This window comes from Colias eurytheme, chromosome 5, assembly GCF_061535395.1.
Source record: "Colias eurytheme isolate Ceu_HAF_F1 chromosome 5, ilColEury1 Martin Lab GWU primary, whole genome shotgun sequence".
Lineage (NCBI taxonomy): Eukaryota > Metazoa > Arthropoda > Insecta > Lepidoptera > Pieridae > Colias > Colias eurytheme.
In genome coordinates, this window is record NC_142984.1 from 9,060,104 (window position 1) to 9,082,198 (window position 22,095).

Consider the following 22,095-nt stretch of genomic DNA (forward strand, 5'->3'; position numbering starts at 1 on the left):
TGTGGCTCCCTTACGATTCAGGGCCTCCAAGTAATCCTCTATACGCCGCCCCTGTATTCAAGTTGCGGTTAAAATCTGCGTTACCTGTGAAACGTCTAATAAATAAATCCCATATATCTGTAAAGGTTTTTATGCTAAAATGAGTATGTGGTTAGCGTTTCTCGATAATGCGGGATATAAAGTTACATGCGAATGTTCTAGCAAATGTATATTAAACAAATGGTTAAGATTTTCTCAAGCGGTAACGGATAAGGTTTCGTATTATTTTGCATTCCTAATATTTAGCTTAGTACAATTGTTTGTACTTTAAATTAAGGATGATTTGATTGGTATTCTAATGGCTGGTGAGTGTGATTCATTCATATTATCCGTAAACTGATATGGATTCAGAAAAATTTTCAGGAGTACAGGACAAGGATTATTCAGTTTTATTTATTAATTCAATGTGCTGCACTGGGGCCGCATTATTATACCTTTATACGTGTTACAACACCGACTGATTTTATTGAGAAAACACAATTTTTTATTCTTGTTCATATTAGTTATTTTATTTCAGTTCATTTAAAATATACATATTGCTAAATATTATAATGTAACTAGGTACCCAATAGTAGCAATTTTAAGAAAAGTAGATAGTGATTGTATTTATTTCCTACGGCCAACCGCGACCGTCCCGAATTTACATACTGAATGAAAAATCTAACTTTATAAAAAAAAAATATTGTCACGATTACAATTATTTTCAAAAAAATATTAACTATCCTCAGCTCGTGACTGAATCTTGAATGCGAGATCATTACTAAAGAATGATAATATGTATTATTGTGTCTTTTTTTACAGTAGGTAGGTTCTTAGGCTTTAAGTAATTAAAAATTCAATAAATACCTAATTATTATCACGTCTGCGCCACAGGTCTTCGCTTGCATGAATTCTAAACTGCACTCTGCAGTTAAAATTCCCAAAAATAATTAATTCCTTGATTATACGAAATTAAATTGTTATTGTTACGATTTATTCCCTACCTTATTAACTAGTAGAAAGAAAAAGTCTTTATTATTATAACCATTGAGATACATACTACGTAGTAATAATAGCTCAATATATATAAAAAAATACATATAAGTATATAGCTTAACTTTATGCAAAAAAATTCAAATGGGTTATATCCATACTAATATTATAAATGCGAAAGTAACTCTGTCTGTCTGTCTGTCTGTTACTCAATCACGCCTAAACTACTGAACCAATTTTCATGAAATTTGGTATGGAGATATTTTGATACCCGAGAAAGGACATAGGATAGGTTTTATCCCGGAAATCCCACGGGAACGGGAACTGTGCGGGTTTTTCTTTGACTGCGCGGGCAATGCCGCGGGTGGAAAGCTAGTCTTATATAAATTTTAATCCTTTTCAATTGGATATTCACACCAATTACATAAAAGGTCTGCCAACATTATCTATTAGGATCTTTTTACGGTAGAACCTGGCTTTGCTCCAATTTCAAGCTAGTATGTTACTATATTCAGTCATTCCTCTAAGAGATTACAAGGTAATTCTTTTAACTTCCAATTTGGTTAAGTATAGGACATTTTTGCTGGGATGAATTTATTTTTGGAAGTTTTTAAACAATTCAAGTTTAAATTCAGCTTAAGCAGGAACGCGAAATTTTGTGGGTCATTTGTAACAGGATGGCGGTTCTACAGGGGTCTTAGTACGCAATGACAAAAAGAAAAATGATGGTCCGAACGCTGATACCGGATGCGTTAAGATACTGTAATATAAAATATAACAGTATCTTAAGATAAAATAATATTATAGCATCTTCACCGTGTGTGACGCGCTTTATACCTATCATAAAGTGTGTGAGGATGTATGGATGGATGTTTGTTATTCTTTCATGTAAAAACTACTGAACCGATTATGTGCAATTAAATTTGGTATGTAGGCCAAGAATGAGGCTTAGGGCCTTGAATAAGACATGGCTACTATATACGCTTAAAACGCGGGCGAAGCCGCGGCTAATATCTAATCTGTGGCCGCGGGCGGAATTCTAGTCTATATTTATACTAATATTATAAAGAGGTATTATAAAGGTTTGTATGTATGTATGGTTTTCACGCATAAACTACTGGACCGATTTTGATGAAATTTGGCACAGATAATCTTTAGACCCTGAGAAAGAACATAGGCTACCTTTTATTGCGAAATATGTACCACGGGCGAAGCAGGGGCGGACCGCTAGTAGTATTTTAAGATCATGGTTGAATACTTGCTCTGTGACTCGTAGTGACATCTTGTGATATAAATTAATAATAGTAGGCTTCCTATAAAATATTTTAATAATTAACTAAATATTTCGATTTATTTCTTGTTAAGTCGAACTCAAATTAGGTCATGAATTAATAAATAAAAGTAGGAAAATTTATCGAAATACCAAAGACAATAAACTTCTATTAGATTATAATGGTAACACAAAACTGATGACAGTGACGTTACAACGGATGTTTCAACTATAAACAGAATTTAATTTGAATTTAGAAGTTAAACGTGCGGATTGTATTAAGTATTTATTTATTTTCTTAATTCTTTTGTTTAGAATAAAAATGAAAGATATTTTGCAGCCAGTGTTAGAAAATTATCCGAAGTTAATTTTTGAAAGGCAATCTAGTCCTAGTTACGTTGAAATTTATACAAAAACTAACAATGAAATCGTTATGGTTTACTCCAAAGTAAGTTAGAAAAATGTAGATAAACGTAAGTTTTGTAAGTAAAAAATAATGTATGCTATAAATATTCACTTCATTTCAGGCAAAACAATCAGGTACAACAAATGAAAACAACTCCAAAAGTATTAAAAACGAGCAAGGTAAGCAAAAACCATTAGAAATGTTAACAGGCAAGGCAAAGTATTTTTTTCTCTTTGAAGCATGGTCTACCTAAACAAATCACATTAATAAAACATAACAATTGTTAGATTTTGTTTACAAGAAATTTTACTACAGAATATGATTCATTGAAAATTGCTGTTGTGTTAATAAATTGAATTAATCCATATGATTTTGTTTTCATTTAAAAAACTTATTTTTAAATGAGTGTTTTAACTTTAATAATGTATAAACTAATTATTTTTTAAACCATTACAGATGAATTGGATTTAACTGGATCTCCTTTAAAATTGGATCTAAGTATTCATGCGATGTTGGATGAAACTATGATGTCTGAAGAACCCCAACTATGGAGAAAAGAGGAATTTCTCCACTGTCCTATTGATATTGGAAAAGCTAGGTATGTTAGAAAAAGTATTAGTTACATCAGTTTAATTATATTAAGGTCTATTGTGCAATTTATATGTACAGTAGAATCCGTTTATTATGACTCCGCCTATATTGACCAACCGGTTATTATGACGTAATTGCACTACGAAGTTTGGTTTTCATATAAAATTCTTTATAAAAAAGTTGGATATATTGACTTCCCTTACAGTGACATGCCGCTTATTATGACCCATTTTTAATAAATTATGTCTAGTTATAATGACCGAAGTGAATTCATTATAACGATTTGTTAACAGCAATATTGAAAATGATAATTTGACCATAGGTCTTCTATACACAATAGTATTAGAGACTGTTTTTACAATAAAATTAAAAAACAAAAGCAGACAAAAATTACAGTGTACTTACAGTAAAAATACACTTGTATGTGTTATTATAATAATCTGCTGATTATGTGCAATTTTGATTTTGATTTAACCGATTGACCACCGAGCGCCCCGATCGGGGCGCGACACAATAGATTATCTATTGTGTCTGTGATTCCGGGGACTGATGGATTAATATGTACCTATATACATATGCAAGTATACTATGTTTCTGTATTAAAATACTTAAATACATACATATTTACATAAAAAGATTTTTCATTTCACATAACGCTTTGTATGACGTCCGCTTATTATGACGTGTTTGTCGATTCCCTTCGATGTCATTATAAACGGATTCCACTGTATTTAATTTTATGTTACATATAATTTGGTGTGTACAATAAAGCTTTCAATAATTCATTCAATTAGTTATGAATTAATATTTATTATAGTGAAGTGCTTGATTAGGTGTTTAATACCAAATGGTATAAAATTAACATCATAATGCGTTCAACATTTTTAGGTAATATTTACATTTTATGAGTATGGTGGCTGCAAACACACTTGAAAGATTACATAACTGCTAGATAATGTATTATTATTTAAACTGGAAACAATTTTACAGGGAAATAGCAAATTTATACACAAAAAGCCTCTCTACATTATCTAAAGAAGAATCAATACCCATGTGGATTCTCTGCACTCCTAGTGAAGGCAAACCCTTACTTCTAACTATACAATCAAATAAAGACGAGTTTACAAGAGGTATTGTTAATTATGAGGGTGCGGTCACACTAGAGGACGTTGATGTTGAGAATCTGATGAAAGATTTTGCTGTGCAAGAATGTATTGATGAAGATTTGGTAAGTATTACTACAAACTTGCAATTTCAAAAAGTTACTAATACGACTTATCTTAATTTTTAGTTTATAAAATATACCTAACGACGATGAAGTGTCAATATATGCTAACTACAAAAACTACATTTTTCAGTAGATAAAAAAAACGTTTTATTTCTTTTTCGTTACCGTTTTTAATTATTATTTTAGCTTACGTTCATTATCAAAGGCTATTAGATATCATGGAATCATTTATGAAATGTAACTTCACAGCTTTTTAAAAAAAACATGCAGATATTAGATATTGCTTGTAATTGTATTTAAACAGGAAGCCGTATTTTTTAGATACAATTTATTGCCAATATACTTAGAAGAAATTGTTCTAAAGATTACAGCATTTTTTTATTTTAATATTAGGTTTTTGTATCAATATTATAGTAAAATGTTGATTTAAAATCCTGTCACTACACGTGATTATGCTCGAAGATAGTGGTTTTAATATAAAATATTATTTCAATTTGTTCAACTTCATATGGACGAGATTTTCTTGCTGCTTTGGTTATAGTGGCATAATCACATGGAACGTAAATTTCTTTGTTCTTAAGTTGGCGTTCAAGTCAAGAAATATAAGATACTACGTGAACACACGTCAGAGCACAACAGCGTCGAAGATTTACTCATCTTCACGGACGGGTCCAAGACTGAAAATGGCACGGGTGCTGGGGTCTTCTCTGAGGACCTAAACATTAACATCTCGCACCCCTTGGGACCCCGTATTTCAGGCTGAATGCCTAGGACTTCTACTTGCAGCTTTAGCCATAATCAAAAGGAATGTAAAAACTTTTCGATTCGGATCCTATCATACGCAAAGTATAGGATAGCAAAGCAGCACTCATGGCAATCAAAAGCCATGAAATCACTTCAGGGTTAATTCTAGTGTTACCTAGCCCTAACTAGGGTAGGTATGTGATCTGGGAAAGTCCCTAGTACTACAATGAATAAAAGGACACAGTAACTCATGAGGAAACGATGCTGCTGACATATTAGCCAGAAGGGCATCTGAAACACCGGTCATGGGACCTTTTCCAATTATACCGCTTCCTGCAAGCTGGATCTGGTTGATGATTACCCAGCTCACTAGCACTGCACAAAAAGCAGAATGTTCAAGCAGATCTGACTGCAAGCATGCCAGAGAAGCCCTACCAAACATTGACTCTAGACTTGCACGTCCGATTCTCAACCTACGCAGAGTGCAACTACGTGTAATAACAGGGACCCTCACAGGGCACGGCCCCTTCAACAAACATCTCTTTAATTTAGGGATCACAGACAGTCCGCTATGCAGAGCATGCATGGCGTCCGAGGAAACGGCATCCCACGTCATCATGGAATGTACGGGGGTTGCGGAGTACAGGGCAAGACACCTGGGGTCTCCCTGAAGCCTTCGGCAGCCCTCACAAGCTGCTTGGCTTCATGTGCTCGGGTGGTTTCAGTTATAGCTGGTTTCCCCCACCTCCCTCTCTCACGCAAAATAGGCGCTTGACCTCGCGTTGCGGAGAAATGCCCGTATATTATTATAAGTTGACGTTCAATGGTGCTATGAACTGAATCGCATTCCATTTGCGTGTGACTGGGTTCTAAAAACTTTTGAGTTATAGTAATATTATACTTTTTACTAAAATATAATAGTGCGTTCGACATAACTGCGTTGCGATTTTGGTAAGTGCATTTGTGAGAAAATATAATAATAGGCAGCTGTTGGCTAACACAATGCTTTTCCAGGTAATTAATTACAAACGAAACAAAAGTGCTAGACGTCAGGTCAGCAGCTGTTTCGTCAAACCAGTAACATGTACAATGCTTAGTAATTTAATTGACTCTACGAACAATTTGTTGGTATCTTTACGCGCATAATGCGATGGTAGTTTTGGAAAAGCACCAAGAAACTCATCAAGAATGGCAATTTTTCGATGGTTTGTTGAGTTTGATGGAGAAGCACGTGTTAGAATACTTTCTTCTTGGTTTGAAAGCATGCCAAACTCTTAACCCAGGAATAAACTGTAAATGAGCCCAAGGAAAGCGTGCTTAAAAACATAGAGCGGACGCTTCAGGGTGTAGTTAGAATATATTGCCAGCAAAAATGACGCAACTTTTGTTATAAGTGTGGTTATAAGGTATTGCTACACTTTAATATTTGCTCAAATTGACTGTTTACAGAGAAATGACCTTTGTGGGCCTATGTATTACTCTATTTTAAGTACGAAAATGCTATAAAACGAAAATCGCTAAAATGTTAGTTAGGAGGTATTGATACTTCATCGTCGCTATGTAACTATCATGACAACCACCTTGTCTGTATGCCTGAATGATATGTTGAAAAAAAACAGTTTTGTACATAGTTAGTAAATTTCAATCTATATTACTTTAATCATTGTAAATTATTTAACCCATTGAGCCCCGAATGGCCCGAACGGCCCAATCGGTCCACAACACAATAGATTTTCTATTGTGTCTGTGATTCCAGGGCCTGAGTTATTAATAACTAATCTCTTTATTAAATTATCTGTAGTGCTTTTTATCATTTTTTCTGAAATCTGTGTCCGCTTCGCCTGGAATGCCCCATTTATTAGATTCATTAAAGTAAAATTCTATGTGATTAAAAGAATCGTTTATTAGTTGAAAGTTTTTATCCTTAGAAACATTTATTTTATTCAGAAATTATATTCATATTTTCAGGTAAATGTATCAGTAGATTGCAAATACACAGTATCTGGTATATCCTACGGCCAGTTGAACTATGAAGATCTATTAAATACTCCACATAGTGGTCTAACTGAATTGCATTGCACATGGGCAGCTAAAACATTGTTAACACCATTTATAAGCTGTAAAGTACATTTTGTAAGTATTTGTATAGTTATTGTAAGTAAAATAAGCATTTATGGAGCCTCAAAGAAATTTAAAGTTTACCATAAATGCTTATTGGTCACTTAATTGTAGGGTAATCTATGAATAATTTTACTTTTTTTATTATACATTCTAAATACAAAGAAATTGTATTAAAATGATGATAAAATTTAAACCATAAAAATAAAATGGCATCAAGTTTATTATCATTTAAAACATATCAGTATACATAGTATAAAACAAAGTCGCTTTCTCTGTCCCTATGTCCCTTTGTATGCTTAAATGTTTAAAACTACGCAATGGATTTTGATGCGGTTTTTTTTAATAGATAGAGAAAGAGGAAGGTTTTAGTATATAATTTATTAGGTTTTAGACAAAGCGGGCGAAGCCGCGGGCGGTAAGCTAGTTTTTCTATATGCACCTTCTATCCCATCTATTTTTCTATACCTTAAAAGTTATCATACATCATTAACAAGGTAAACTTAAAGTTTTAAGTACATTAAAACACATTTCAGGAACAAGAAGTAATAATAGGCCATCTCGCCAGCCCCTGCAATGCTGTATGGAAATCAGTTTGTGCGTTACATCAAATTAATGAATTGCTTGTTGATATGACAGCTGCAGCTGGCAACATTGATCTGGAGAAGGCTGTTATCAGGTAACATTGAGTATAATAATAAATAATATATTGTACATTTTATTCTTCTTTTTAAATAACATTGTCACCAAGCTAGCAACCAATCTCATGAACAATTTGTTCAGGGCTGAAAGTAGTTAAAAAATAATTAAGTTATATCTTCTCGCTTGAAATTTTGGTTTATAATAGTTAACCCACTATCATTAAGAAATTAAAAATTGTGCGTTAATAGAAGTGAGAAACGAATTTTGTGCTTAGGTCGGTATTTTCTTTGGACTAAAAAAAATAAAATGTAACATCTATACTAATATTATAAAGCTGAAGAGTTTGTTTGTTTCAACGCGCTAATCTCAAGAACTACCGGTCCAATTTAAAAAATTCTTTCGGTGTTGCATAGCCCATTTATCGAGGAAGGCTATAAGCTATAATATAAAATCACACTAAGAACAACAGAAGCGGAGCGCGGGTGAAACTAGTACAAAATATAAGAATAAATTTATGTATCTATATTTCACAGAAACCTAATCCCCGGCATGAAGCGATACAACAACACAAAGCGACTCAACGAACTTTTAAACGAAACAGAAATATACACATATACAGCAGAATGTCCGACGGGAGGTTGTTTGTGTGTCACAGATAATACGAGTACATTACGACAATGTATGAATGATATGAACAAAATCGGATCTAGTAATGATTTTACGTATAAGTTGTGGGATGTTTTGAGAGGTAAGATTTATTTTGCTTGGAAAGAGAATATCAAGAGATAGAATTATAAGTAATATAATATAACTTTAGTAGTTTCTGAAATTAATAATGCAATTGACTGAACGCTTGGCTTGGTTGGTAGTGGCCCTGCCTTCCAATCCAGAGGTTGTGGGTTCGATTCCCACCCGGGGCAAATATTTGTGTGATGAACATAGATGTTTGTTCTGTGTCTGGGTGTTAATTATCTATATATAAGTATTTATTTAAAATTATGTATGTTTATCAGCCATCTGGTATGGGATCAGATCGTGCCGTGTGTGAAAATTGTCCTGAAATATTTGTTTATTTAATTTTATGGGAATAATTTGCCCTATATGTCTATAATCTGAAACATAATATTCATAATAGTAGTGGGAATATCTCACATATAATAATGCAATTCTTTATTTTTTTTAGATTCCGAAACAGCAGAGGAGCTGATCACATTATTACTACAAGCTCTCACATTTATATCGTCAGGAAAAATCCGTCCATTTGTAAGTACAGATTTACAGCTTTAAACTTTATAAATAACTAGCTGCTCCGCGCGGTTTCACCCCCGTAGCTCCACTCTTGTTGGTCGTAGCGTGATGATATATCGATAAATGAGCTTTCTAACACCGAAAGATTTTTTTAAATCGGACCAGTAGTTCCCGAGATTAGCGCTTTCAAACAAACAAACAAACAAACTCTTCAGCTTTATAATATTAGTATAGATTTGTATAGATTGAAAATTTTATTTAACTACACTCACAATTATATTATTCTGATAGAAATAAGCTAATGTTATATTGAAAAATATTTAATTTCTTTACTTCTGTAGGTGCTATAAATAAAAAAAATGGAATAAATTTAGAATAACTGCTCTAATTATTTTTGAATTCATATTTTTTTAGATCGACGTCAACAACAAATCTCTACTATCAAAACTAGTGCTAAAGCTATCGAGAGGCCATTCCCAAACATCTAAAGTACTAAAGAACCTCCGTTCCAGTCCACCACAAGCATTGTCTTTGATCGCTCAAGTCGGTTTTGAGAAAACTATGTGGGAATATACTAGGATCATGAGCCTTCTGGAACATTCTTTCTTTCTAAATGGCGTGTGGAGTAATGATGCCAGGTAATTAAATAAATAAATTATATTATTTTGGTATAATTATATTATTAGGGTTAGCTTGATGAATTATTGTATTCACAGTATGAAATTAGTTAGTGTAGTTTAGGCATGAAATATTTTAGTTCCTAGTTTTTCTATTATTATTCATATTTTCTGTACTTATTCACATTGTATGTAATTTGTTATAAGGCAGTTAATAGAAAATTGATTAAAAAAGCAGGTTTTCAGTAGCATTACTAAACATTAAAAGAAATTTCGTAATTGCCGAATCGAATTCGTATAAAAATCTGTTTATCATTTAGATTTTAATGGATTTTAAACGCGATTTATTCATTATATTATTAATTATTATCCCGACGTTTCGCACACTTTGCATGATTGCATCGAGCGAATAAATCGCGTTTAAAATCCGTTAAAATCTTTAATTTCTAAATGTATAATACTCGCTTAAAATCAAAAACTAGGAATTATATTTTTAACATAATTACTCCCAGTACCATAAAATAATTAACATTTGTTCACGAAAAACATTTATTTCCCAGGTCAAAAGAAAAAATCGATCAAATAAACCAAACGATCCAAGACATGACAATGTGCGGTGAGTTCACACTGAACCCCTTCGAGAGCTACACTACAACTGAACATTCCATACGACTGGACTCTGAGTCCTTCTGTGTGGAAGACACAAATGATCTGACTGTTGATGATTTCGCTTCGTTGAAGAGTCGAGGACTTGTTAGTGAGAAAAAGGATTGTAATGAGGTGATATTTTTATAAGATACTAGCGGTCCGCCCCGGCTTCGCCCGTGGTACATGTTTACGTTTTCTCTTCATAAGAACCATCCTCGTACTTCAAGGAATATAATAAAAAAAGAATTATCGAAATCGGTTCAGCCGTTCTCGAGTTATGCGCTTACCAACACATTTTGCGATTCATTTTTATATATAAGAAGAAGAAGAAGAAGAAGACACTAGATATTACATATTTACGCCCGCGTATTAGGAAGTTAACCTTAGCGCCATCTATTGATGAGGAATGTAAGAATGGATCATGGTGGGATGTGATTGTTTCAATAAAAGTCGTAGAACATAGTATTGTTGTCTACGCCTGTTAATTTATAATAGCAATCGCGCACGCACCGACATGGATTGTCATTTTTATTAATTTATCATTTATTGGCCGGGTAGAATGTATTTTTTTTACTCATAAAGAAACTTTTGTACAAATGGGGCGTTGGCGTTGAAAATAAAATCTTTACACAAGTAATATTGAGTTTCCCTAAAGAGATTCCAGTTCCCATGCCTAAAGCGGGAACAATTTGTTTTTTGGCGACCGTGACAGGACTAAAACGGATTTCACCGCATAATACGAGTTAATCACAAAATATCTACACATCTACGCAACATTGTTTCTGGAATTGACGACTTCAATTTGGGACTGATTCCTGTCGAAAAGGATAACCTGCTCGTCTGAACAACGATACAGCTAAAGTGTCGTGCCGGAGTGCAGCTCATAGTACCAAGTTAAGTGCAAATCCTTAATTCCAATAACACATTCCTAAACCTAACCTTATAACATAAAATTCACGTTCATAATTATCCAAAAATTACCTATTATTTCGCTTCCATTTGTGTAAAACAATTTAAATTATAGTAATATTGGTTTATCAATACCTATTATCATTTCTTCACGCCAGATTCCCTTGCGGGATTGGCATGTAAATCGTAATTCATTTGTTTCAAATTAAATTCATTTTTTGTTAACAACAATCTCGAATATAATATTATAGCCCCTTCTCGCTTATAAACACGACTTCGCCGAATAATTTCAGGAGCCGTCTTCTCAGGCGACTAAATATCGCTTGCACGATCTTCTGCGAAGCAGCTGCGTCTGAGCAGCAGCCCGGCTACCAGCGGCAGGTTCCACCAGGCGAGGAGCGTGAGATAAGCATTTTATTTCTTCCATAATTTTATCAAGCTTGTTGACTTGCATTTAAATAATTAATTAATCGAAAAATAATTACATAATTTCAAAATAATTACATACAATTAAATTTTAATTTCATAACAATATTCAATTAAACTATTTTACAAAATGTCTACGGAACCTAATCCAAAGTTATTAAGAGATTTATATTCAAAAAGGTCTGCTATCAAGGGACAAATTACAAAATTTAAAAATTATTTGGACAGAATTAGCGAGTCCATTTCAATGAATGAACTATTAATGGCTGAATTTAAATTGAAACTTGGCAAATTCGAAGCATTGTCAACAAAGTTTGATGTGTTGCAGACTGAGATTGAGGTTCTTAATTCTGAAAATATAGATTCTGAGATTGATGAAAGAGACGACATTGAGAACGATTTCGTCCAAGGTATTGCTTCTGCTAAAATAATGATTAAACAATATGATAATTTATTTAATGACAACGAAAATCGTAGAAAATCGATGGGCAATGAAGACTCTTTCCATCAAGACTCAAATGTTAAATTACCACGAATCGAAATCTCAAAGTTTGATGGTTCATACTTCCGTTGGCTAGAGTTCCGCGATACATTTTCAAATTTAGTTCATAAAAACAAAAATATTACTGATATACATAAATTTCATTATTTAATTTCTTACCTTGAGGGTGATGCGGCACGGATTGTCTCTAATCTCGAAGTGTCAACAGCAAACTACCAGGCGGCCTGGACGCTACTTTGCGACAGATATAATAACAAAAGGCTTCTTGTTGATCATCACTTAGATTCTTTACTTAATATTCAATCTTTAACTCGTGAGTCAGACAAGTCACTACGTTTTTTAGTCGATCATGTTACAAAAAATCTTCGCGCCTTGTCTAGTCTGGGTCAGCCTACTGACTATTGGGATGTACTTATAATATTTATTTTGTCTTCTAAATTGGACAAATGTACTCTTGTTAAATGGGAAGAGTATCGAAATACTATTGATGACATTCCAACTTTGCAACAATTTCAAAGATTTTTAATCAACCGTGCAGATGTGCTAGAATCTTTAAATCGCAATAAGGTTGGCACTAATAATGAATCCCAAAATAATTCTAAATCACAATTCACGTCACATCCCTCACAACTAAATTCGCAAAAAAATAATAAATTTAATACAAATAGAAATACTAATTCATTTTCTACATCTAATCAAAATAAATTAAACGTTTATCTTTGCATAATTTGTAACGAAAATCACAGAATTTATGACTGTCCTACATTTAAGTCTAAAAACATTCAAGATAGGCTGTCGTATGTAAATAAATATAAATTATGTCGAAATTGCCTCAGACAAGGGCATCCTGTCAGTGACTGCCGCATGGGTTCATGTCGACAATGCCAGCAAAAACACAACACTCTTCTCCATAATTCTAATGATGACGTCACTGCCAACTTCAGCACAGATGAACAAGTTGAATCAAACGAATCTGTAGCAGCCTTTTCTAGACAAATGTCCAAGCATGTTCTCCTATCTACAGCATTGATAGAAGTTTTTAACCCAATTAATAAGCAAGTAGAAAAGGTTCGTGCTCTCTTGGATTGTGGCAGCCAGTCTTCATTTGTCTCTAAATCCCTGCAACGAAGAATGTCATTGAGAACTTGCCCATTGCAGGCAATGAATGTCATTGGCATTGGCAATAATTCTTCTAATACAGTGCACGAAAGCTGTTTCACTCAATTAAAATCTCTAAATAGCAACTACAGCGTTACTCTTTCATGTCTTGTTCTCAACGAATTGACGGGCCGCTTACCTAAGACGCCAGTTAATATTCAAGGTCTCAAAATACCTAATTCTTTAACTTTGGCGGACCCTGAGTTCTACAAGCCAGCTCCGATTGAAGTTTTAATTGGAGCAGATATCTTCTGGGACATTCTAGAAAGCGAACAGCTTTCTTTAGGTCCTAATAATCCTAAATTGCAAAATTCTAAATTCGGCTGGATAATAGCTGGCCCAATCAACAATTCTCGTAGTAACGAAATTCATTGCAATCATGCCATAAATACAAACCCTACTTCTAACGAAATTCACAAAATGCTCACAAAATTCTGGGAGCTTGAAGAGCTACCCCAAAAAACTGTTCAAAGTCAAAATGACATAACATGCGAAAAACACTTTCTAAATACCACCACTCGCTTAGAAAGCGGCAGATTCTGTGTGAAGTTACCCCTAAAGGACTCACCTGACTGCCTCGGCGATTCATATTCTCAAGCTAAAAAACGATTCCTAAATCTTGAGAAAAGATTTAGACGAAATAATATCTAATCACCGGCTGTGATGATGAAGATCAACTTAAATACATTCAAAATTCAGTTTCAAACGCTCTAAATTCAGCTTGTTTTCCTCTACGAAAATACAAAACTAATTCAAAAAACTTATTTCAAAATTTACACGAAAGTAATACAGAACATTTGACAATCAGTGAGTCGTCGAGCACTCTCGGACTTTGTTGGGATCCATCGAAGGATGCCTTCAATTTTCCAATCGAAATTCCACTTCATAGTGACAAAATCACAAAGAGACATATCCTCTCAAGTTCATTTCGAATCTTCGATCCTTTAGGTCTTTTGAGCCCGTGTATTATTCAACCAAAGATGTTGCTCCAAAAATTGTGGCTCAAGGGTGTTGAGTGGGATGAACCTGTGTCGCAGGATATCAAAAATGACTGGTTGGACATTGTAGATAATCTAAAATTTCTTTCAAACATCGATATTTCTCGTAGAGTTCTTTGCGATTCACCAAAAATCGTTTACATTCGTTTAGCGATGCATCTCAATGCGCTGATGGCCTCAACTTAACAAAAAATACGAAGAAGACTTACCTGAAGTCAAGGTCCATACAGCCGTCGAATCTGAAATTAATTTTGATTTTAAAAAATATTCTAAATTTACAAAACTTCAAATAACTTTCACTTACATTCTACGATTTTACCCAACTCTAAAAACAAAATAAAAATAATAAACTTACCGGCATTTTATTAATTGAATAATTAAATTATTCTTTTCAAAAACTGCGTTACCTGCACTCGTCTTCGTGGTCAGACCTATAATCCAAAAATGGCTGACTTACCTTCAAATCGCGTCAACGTTGACTTTCCCTTCAAGTCTGTTGGAGTGGACTATGCGGGCCCTTTCTTCATTCTAAATCGTAAAGGACGCGGTGCTTGAGTAATTAAGTGCTACTTATGTTTGTTTGTGTGTCTGCGTTTCAAATGCATTCACTTAGAGGTCGTGTCTGATTTGACAAAAGATGCTTATATTATGACACTTCGCAGATTTGTGGCACGCCGTGGGAAGCCAACCGAAATGTTTTCCGACAACGGTAAAAATTTTGTAGCTGCCGCGAAAGAATTGAATAGTTTTCTAAAGGCTAATCAGGAACCTCTCTCTGAGTTTGCTGCTCAGGAGGGAATACAATTTTCTTTTATCCCCGCTTACGCTCCTCACTTTGGTGGAATATGGGAGGCCGGGGTTAAGTCCGCTAAATTTCATATAAAGCGAGTCATGGGCAATACTCATCTCACATTTGAGGAACTTTCGACATTGTTTGCTCAAGTGGAGGCCATTCTCAATAGCCGTCCTCTGTGTCCCATGTCATCTTCCCCCAATGACTTCCTTTCCTTGTCCCCAGGGCACTTCTTAATCGGAAGACTATTGAATGCACTGCCGGCTCCTTCGTTGGACAACGCTAAAGAGAGCTCCCTGGATAGATATGGCAGACTTGAACAAATTTGCCAACACTTCTGGAAGAGATGGCAGAAAGAGTATATCTCAGAAATGCAACTACGAACCAAATGGAAGGTTGACAAATCAAAAATAAACGTCGGAGACCTCGTACTGCTTCAAGAGGATAATTCTCCACCACTTTGTTGGCGCATGGGGCGTATCGTTCGATTATTCCATGGAACAGACGGCGTTTGTCGAGTTGCGGACGTCGAAACTACAAGAGGCTGCGTTCGAAGACCTTTGGTTCGACTGTGTCCTCTGCCCACTTCTGAAGACCTTCAAGCTTGAAAATCTACGCTTTTCACCGGGGGGAGGATTATGTCTACGCCTGTTAATTTATAATAGCAATCACGCACGCACCGACATGGATTGTCATTTTTATTAATTTATCATTTATTGGCCGGGTAGAATGTATTTTTTTTACTCATAAAGAAACTTTTGTACAAATGGGGCGTTGGCGTTGAAAATAAAATCTTTACACAAGTAATATTGAGTTTCCCTAAAGAGATTCCAGTTCCCATGCCTAAAGCGGGAACAATTGTAAAAATAGTAATAGTATACTGTCATTGTTAACTACTATATACAGCAAATAATATACAATCAAATACATATTTGGTTTAGTGAGTTCTTTTGTGTCCAGATGCATGTAAATGCTGAATTCTGGAATGAACCTTGATTATCAATGTGAATTTATGAGCGAAACTTTTAGCTGAAGTAATTTTTATTGTATATTGAATTTTATTCTATTTTATGAATTAATTAATTTAATCGAAATTCCAATATCTATCGTAACTGTATATTTGTAGGTGCCCCTAATAGCTGATGAAATAGACATAAGTCCATGGAAGAGCCTCCTTATGCGATTCGCACAAGTTCACGTGTGTTTGGAACATTTGTATCGCGCGGAAACTTGCTTACGAGCTGATTTTGGTAAGTTTCTTTTGTTAACTGAAATATGAATAAATGTATAACTTTATGATATTTTACACTGAAACAATAACGGCCGTTTATAGACGAGACCTAAAATTAAAACAATAGCCATGAGCACTTTTTGATAGGCATAACTATTTGTCCGTAAATTATATCGGTGAAGATCGATCTCTCATCGGCTTTTAGACTTTCATAACCGGGTTTGATCTTTTGTGCGACTCTTATGCATAACATTTGTACGCGTCGGACAATTACCTGACTTTTGCCGCCTAAAAAAGCCTATATAAAAAGCAATATAATATATTGTATTCGGTATAAGTTATGGAGTAATATACTTACTAAACATATTTATTTCTAAGATTGTTTGATATGCATGAAGATTCAAAATAGTTTAGAAATTTATTATAAAAGTATAAAGTTATTTTAGTTAATAAATGGTCTTAAAATTTTCAGCACAATTAAAACCAATGGCATCTCGTATCTTAGAACTGTATGTGTCAGAGAAATCTCCAGTCAAAACGGTGGGACAGTTAATGAATGATCCCTTATTAAAGATAAATATACCAATTACTAATAATATTGTTCAGGACCATTTGAAGTAAGTAATTTTAAACATTATTTTTATCAAATAAGATATAGCTAATTTTTACTTTATACTTTTCAATTTATTATTGCATGTTGATTAATAGTGTATTTATAACATGGCAAAGAATAAATTGCTTTTTAAAAAATTCAATATGGTATAGGCCAAGTTAATTAAGTTGTATTGTGAATAATGCCATCTATCGTATCTGTTTAAAACTAGTGTATTATTTGGTCTGTTTAAGTAAGTAATGTATAGATGGCGCTAATATTTATTGTAGATTATCTATATATTTTACAAAAGTAAGTTTGTTCGCTTGTCGCGCTTAAATGGCATAACAATAACAGATACAAAATAAATACTACTGCTTTTATTTTACAAGAGAAATATGATTTCCAAAACATTTATTCCATTACGTAAGGTTGTATAGTGTATACCTTATTCAACTTACTATATGTTTTATCAGTTTGTATTATATTATTTTGTATTTTTTCCTTAAATAAAACTTATTTTTCTTATAGAAAATCTGCAACTTGGTACCGTCTAGAACTCAGTAAGAAGGATAGAGCAATCGACTCTGGCCTCAAACGTGAATGTAAACTCGTCTATGTGTATTCTCAGTTGCCAGTTTTCCCGCCTAATGTGTGGCAACATATTGGTATGTAATTTAATTGTATTTTATTTCAATTTATTACAAAAAATGTTATATTTAGGAGATTTCAATATCCTTACCTGTATTTTATAATTACTATTTTATTTTCATACTAGCTGTGCTATCTCAAAGTCAAGTATTTCTATAGTTCATGTGTTATTCTGATGTGTATAAACTGTAAAGTTTCATCCAAATCTGTTCAGTAGATTTTTCGTGAAAGGAGTACCAAACATCTATCCATCCTCACAAACTTTCGCATTTATAATTAGTAGAATTAACTTTTTTCAACTTTGATCTGTTTATCATTGTGTAGTTTCTATAAACGAAATCTATAAAAATAACCATTACTTTTCGTAGTAATAGCAATAATGAGATTATTTAATAACTTTTATTAAATAAAGAAAATTGGTACGGTGCAAATGGTGCGATTTTATGATTTTAATAGTGATTATTTTTTCAGAAACCCCAAGTGAAGAAGTGGGAGAAACTACAGCAGTTGTTGAAGAAATAAAATATCACTGTACAAAGTATACATATTTATCAAATAAAGTCAATAGAAATATTGTTCTGTGAAAAGTTGTGGGTGAAATCGTGATAAATTATATTTTTACTATTTTTATATTATACGTTTTGAAATAAAATATTGATCGAAATGTTTGTTTTATTATTTTACTCCATCTTTTGAACTGATATTTATTATACAATTGAAATAGATATAGCTGTATACAACGTAACTATCTATTACAAGAGCTTGGAAGCTATAATAAAATCAAAATTTAACACAGTTGCAGTAACAATTGATTTAAAAATTACTTACAAATAATTTAAAAACTATCGCCAATTACATTATACCTCAATTATACAAATACATAACTTAAAATCACAATTACCATTCAATATTTCCATATATTTAATTAACAATACAAATAAAAGGTTCACGCTCTGCTTATTGTATTGTACAATATTCAGAATCGTTGGAGCGAAATAACCGCGTATAAATGATTGAATCAATCGACACCGTAAGTTTGGTAGCCATGTGTTTCACTGATCGTCAGATTTTCATATTAAATTCCTCGCATATTTGCTAATAACGTTGTATACCTCTATTATGAATGTATAGAAATTCTTATGGATTACGTGTATTCTTTCTTACAGTATTAGTAACACTCACAGTAAAGTAAATTATAATGACATATTTTCTACTGAAATAATTGAACTACCTATCATTACTATACCAACGCCAAACGCTTTCTACACGAAGGAAGTGGCTGTTTGTGTTGGGTGATTGTGGTTGGTGTTTGGGACTTCGTTTGCTGTTTGCGGTGTTTGTGCCAAACAGCCAGCGTGTGGATGTAGCATTATGAACGTTCGCCAAGCATGTGGATGGCTGTTTGTGTTGGGTGATTGTGGTTGGTATTTGGGACTTCGTTTGCTGTTTGCGGTGTTTGTGACAAACAGCCAGCGTGTGGATGTGCATTATGAACGTTCGCCAAGCATGTGGATGACTGTTTGTGTTGGGTGATTGTGGTTGGTGTTTGGGACTTCGTTTGCTGTTTGCGGTGTTTGTGACAAACAGCCAGCGTGTGGATGTGCATTATGAACGTTCGCCAAGCATGTGGATGACTGTTTGTGTTGGGTGATTGTGGTTGGTGTTTGGGACTTCGTTTGCTGTTTGCGGTGTTTGTGACAAACAGCCAGCGTGTGGATGTCCCTTTATATTTTTTTTTTAATTTGCATGATAACATAACATTAAAAGTAAAATACATTTCTTATTGCAAAATCCAGAGTCAAAGGCATAAACATTTTGTGAACTATAAAATAACGTACAAATAATTTAAATTATTTTCAGATCTCTTAAGTTCTAACTTATGTTCGTTACGCGGCGGTGAAGAGAGATTCGCCTCACCTCTCGGTGAGGTGAGGCGAGAGGTGAGGTGAATAACATAATATTAATCATTTTAAGTTAATGATTAAAATTATGTGATATTATAATTTAAATGATTAATATTATATAATATCACATAATATTAATCATTAACTTAAAGATTAATATTATGTTAAGAATATTAATTACAATCTTTTCCATTACATTACCGCCAAAAAATTATCATAACTCAAATTAAAAAGAAAATCGACGTTATATTCTGACAAATTAAAGATTTGTAACCATAGTAAATTGTTTCATAAATATACATTATAATATCTAAGTATAATGTTATTCTCGTCTTATTTACGACTAGAGAAAAGATTAGGACTGTGGCTTACTAAACTAGTAAACAAAAGAATGGAGGTCGAAGTGAATCAATAGTATATAAACCTCACATCAAAGCATCTTTGACTGATGTTTGTTGATTCAATGCTTTTTCTCGTTACCAAGTTCTTGTGATGTTACATGCAATTGTAGGAATTTTACGTTCTGATTTGTTTAAACGGTGGAATTTGTTTTGATTATGTAGTAACTATAGTATGAGTAACTTTACGATTTTTTGATACAAATTAAACGTTGCGATGTAAGTGAGAGTGCAAAATGTATACAGATTTAATCTGCAGATTACACTGCCTTTACTTTCGCCGGAGTTCCATATTACAAATGAACTATAAAAACAGCTTAGGTAGTTACCTACTTCTTATCCATTATCACAGTATTACAATATTATTTCCTAGGAAATATGGTAATACTGTGCCATTATTATCAAGACTGCAGTGTGGTGGATTTTGGTCGAAACTTTTTTAGAAGCAATAAGTAGTTATGTTCATGCGGCCGGCAGGAACAGAATATGGAGATAACATAATATCTACATAATATTAAGTTCATAATTTGATACAATTTTAACAGCAGTTTTAATCGTTACCGACATCGGGCTTATCTAAGTAGACGATGTGATAAGGAAAATTGCAGGCCGCATCTCTTTAGTTTTTACTCGTGTTAAAAGTTGACTTAAGCGTTTTCTTCGTGGAATATAATTTAACGTAGGATATACCTAAGCAGTTTTAATTAATTGGTGTACCAAATACCAACTTTATAGGTCTCCTAGGGACTAAAACTCTAGGTATCGGCATGCAAGAAAGAAAGTTTAGCCATAAATCTCAATATACAGACGAAGTCGCTGGCTGTGGTTTCAAATGAATTCACGAATTTCAAAGTAGGGCAGAAGACTGCCTTCATTTTTAGTTAGTCCAATAGCCCAGATGATAAAAACTCGTTTTTATTAGGGCGAACATTTCTCATCAAAAAGTCATAAAGGTCCCTTAATACTTACTTAGATATAAAAAGGGAATTGAAATCCAAATACAAGCTTGACCTGATTCATTAATGCTCCTAATATCGTAAGTATTGCATAACATAAAAATGCAAAACAACTGCACTTGTTACTGTTAGCATATTCATAAATAGTCCGCTTTTGAAAGGATGAATTCTGTCCACCGAGTCACCATTTTTGCGAGATTACAGCTTTTTTCTTGTGTCCACACAGCTGGTCCTTTGATGTTACGTTTTGCAATTTAAAAACACGCTTATTCTAAATTTCAGTGGGACATTGTGTACAAAATTTAAACCTCGTTGTTGTGATTGCTCTCTTGTGGCTGTTATAGTTTATTTAACTTTAATAAAGCTCGGGATTTTTGGGTTTTAATGAAAGTACCTGTAATTTGTATGAGGAAAAAGAATATTTTTATTTATTCCATGTAAAACCTTTTTTTTTTATTCTAAAGAGTACTTCACCAAGTTCATATTATATTTCTGACAATCGAAAGTTTACTGCATATTCATCTGCTAGAAATCATGTAAAAAAGCTGTCTCTCTATGGGATAGACGAGGTACAAAGATTTGACATTAGTCCACTAAGGTCAAAATATCTTTCTTAGATGTCGTCACGCTATTTCTTTAATAAAGCGAAATCAACATTCTTCATTACGTTTATTTCACATTATGGTCTGATCAAAATAATATGCTCGATATATTATACCTATTAGGTACATTGGAAAATGATTGCAGCCCTCCTTCGTGGTGTATTTTTTGTCCAGACTCGCAAATTCAGAGCAAGCAATATGCCTGTAACACCACGTGCACATCTGTTTACAAAATGATGAGTTATTAGCGATACTTAACCCCAAATATCCTGTCCTCTTGATCCAAATTCCGATGACTATAAAAGATTAACAATAACTTATGATAAATTTACCGACGTACTGTCGACAGGAAAATACATATTATGTTTATTATTTGTTAATATTTTTGCTCGATATAATTAAGCTTTTTTGTAAATGAGAGATAAAAATGTCAGGCTGAAAAAAAGCTTTTC

The 22,095-nt window shown here is 33.4% G+C and overlaps 2 protein-coding genes across 2 annotated transcripts; both read left to right on the plus strand.

Moving 5' to 3' along the window:
• Positions 1-2,533: 2,533 nt before the first annotated feature.
• Zwilch (zwilch kinetochore protein) lies at positions 2,534-18,437 on the plus strand. The gene is made up of 14 exons (XM_090102316.1): positions 2,534-2,729; positions 2,809-2,866; positions 3,144-3,285; positions 4,269-4,506; positions 7,219-7,383; positions 7,905-8,047; positions 8,544-8,758; positions 9,194-9,273; positions 9,673-9,896; positions 10,436-10,655; positions 16,436-16,559; positions 17,013-17,157; positions 17,664-17,800; positions 18,255-18,437. Exons 1-14 carry the CDS (start codon positions 2,604-2,606, stop codon positions 18,365-18,367), a joined length of 2,130 nt encoding a protein of 709 aa, XP_089958442.1. The 5' UTR covers positions 2,534-2,603; the 3' UTR covers positions 18,368-18,437.
• Positions 15,165-15,969, plus strand: LOC149908587 (uncharacterized). The gene has a single exon (XM_090102056.1). The coding sequence runs from the start codon at positions 15,165-15,167 to the stop codon at positions 15,915-15,917; it is 753 nt and encodes a 250-aa protein (XP_089958182.1). The 3' UTR covers positions 15,918-15,969.
• Positions 18,438-22,095: the final 3,658 nt, after the last annotated feature.

Excerpts from the sequence above, each read along its gene's own strand:
- LOC149908587 (XM_090102056.1), top strand. The coding sequence starts at position 15,165 with ATGACACTTCGCAGATTTGTGGCACGCCGTGGGAAGCCAACCGAAATG.
- Zwilch (XM_090102316.1), top strand. The coding sequence starts at position 2,604 with ATGAAAGATATTTTGCAGCCAGTGTTAGAAAATTATCCGAAGTTAATT. Across the intron at positions 2,867-3,143 it reads AAGTATTAAAAACGAGCAAG|ATGAATTGGATTTAACTGGA; the intron begins GTAAGCAAAAAC and ends AAACCATTACAG. Across the intron at positions 7,384-7,904 it reads TAAGCTGTAAAGTACATTTT|GAACAAGAAGTAATAATAGG; the intron begins GTAAGTATTTGT and ends AACACATTTCAG.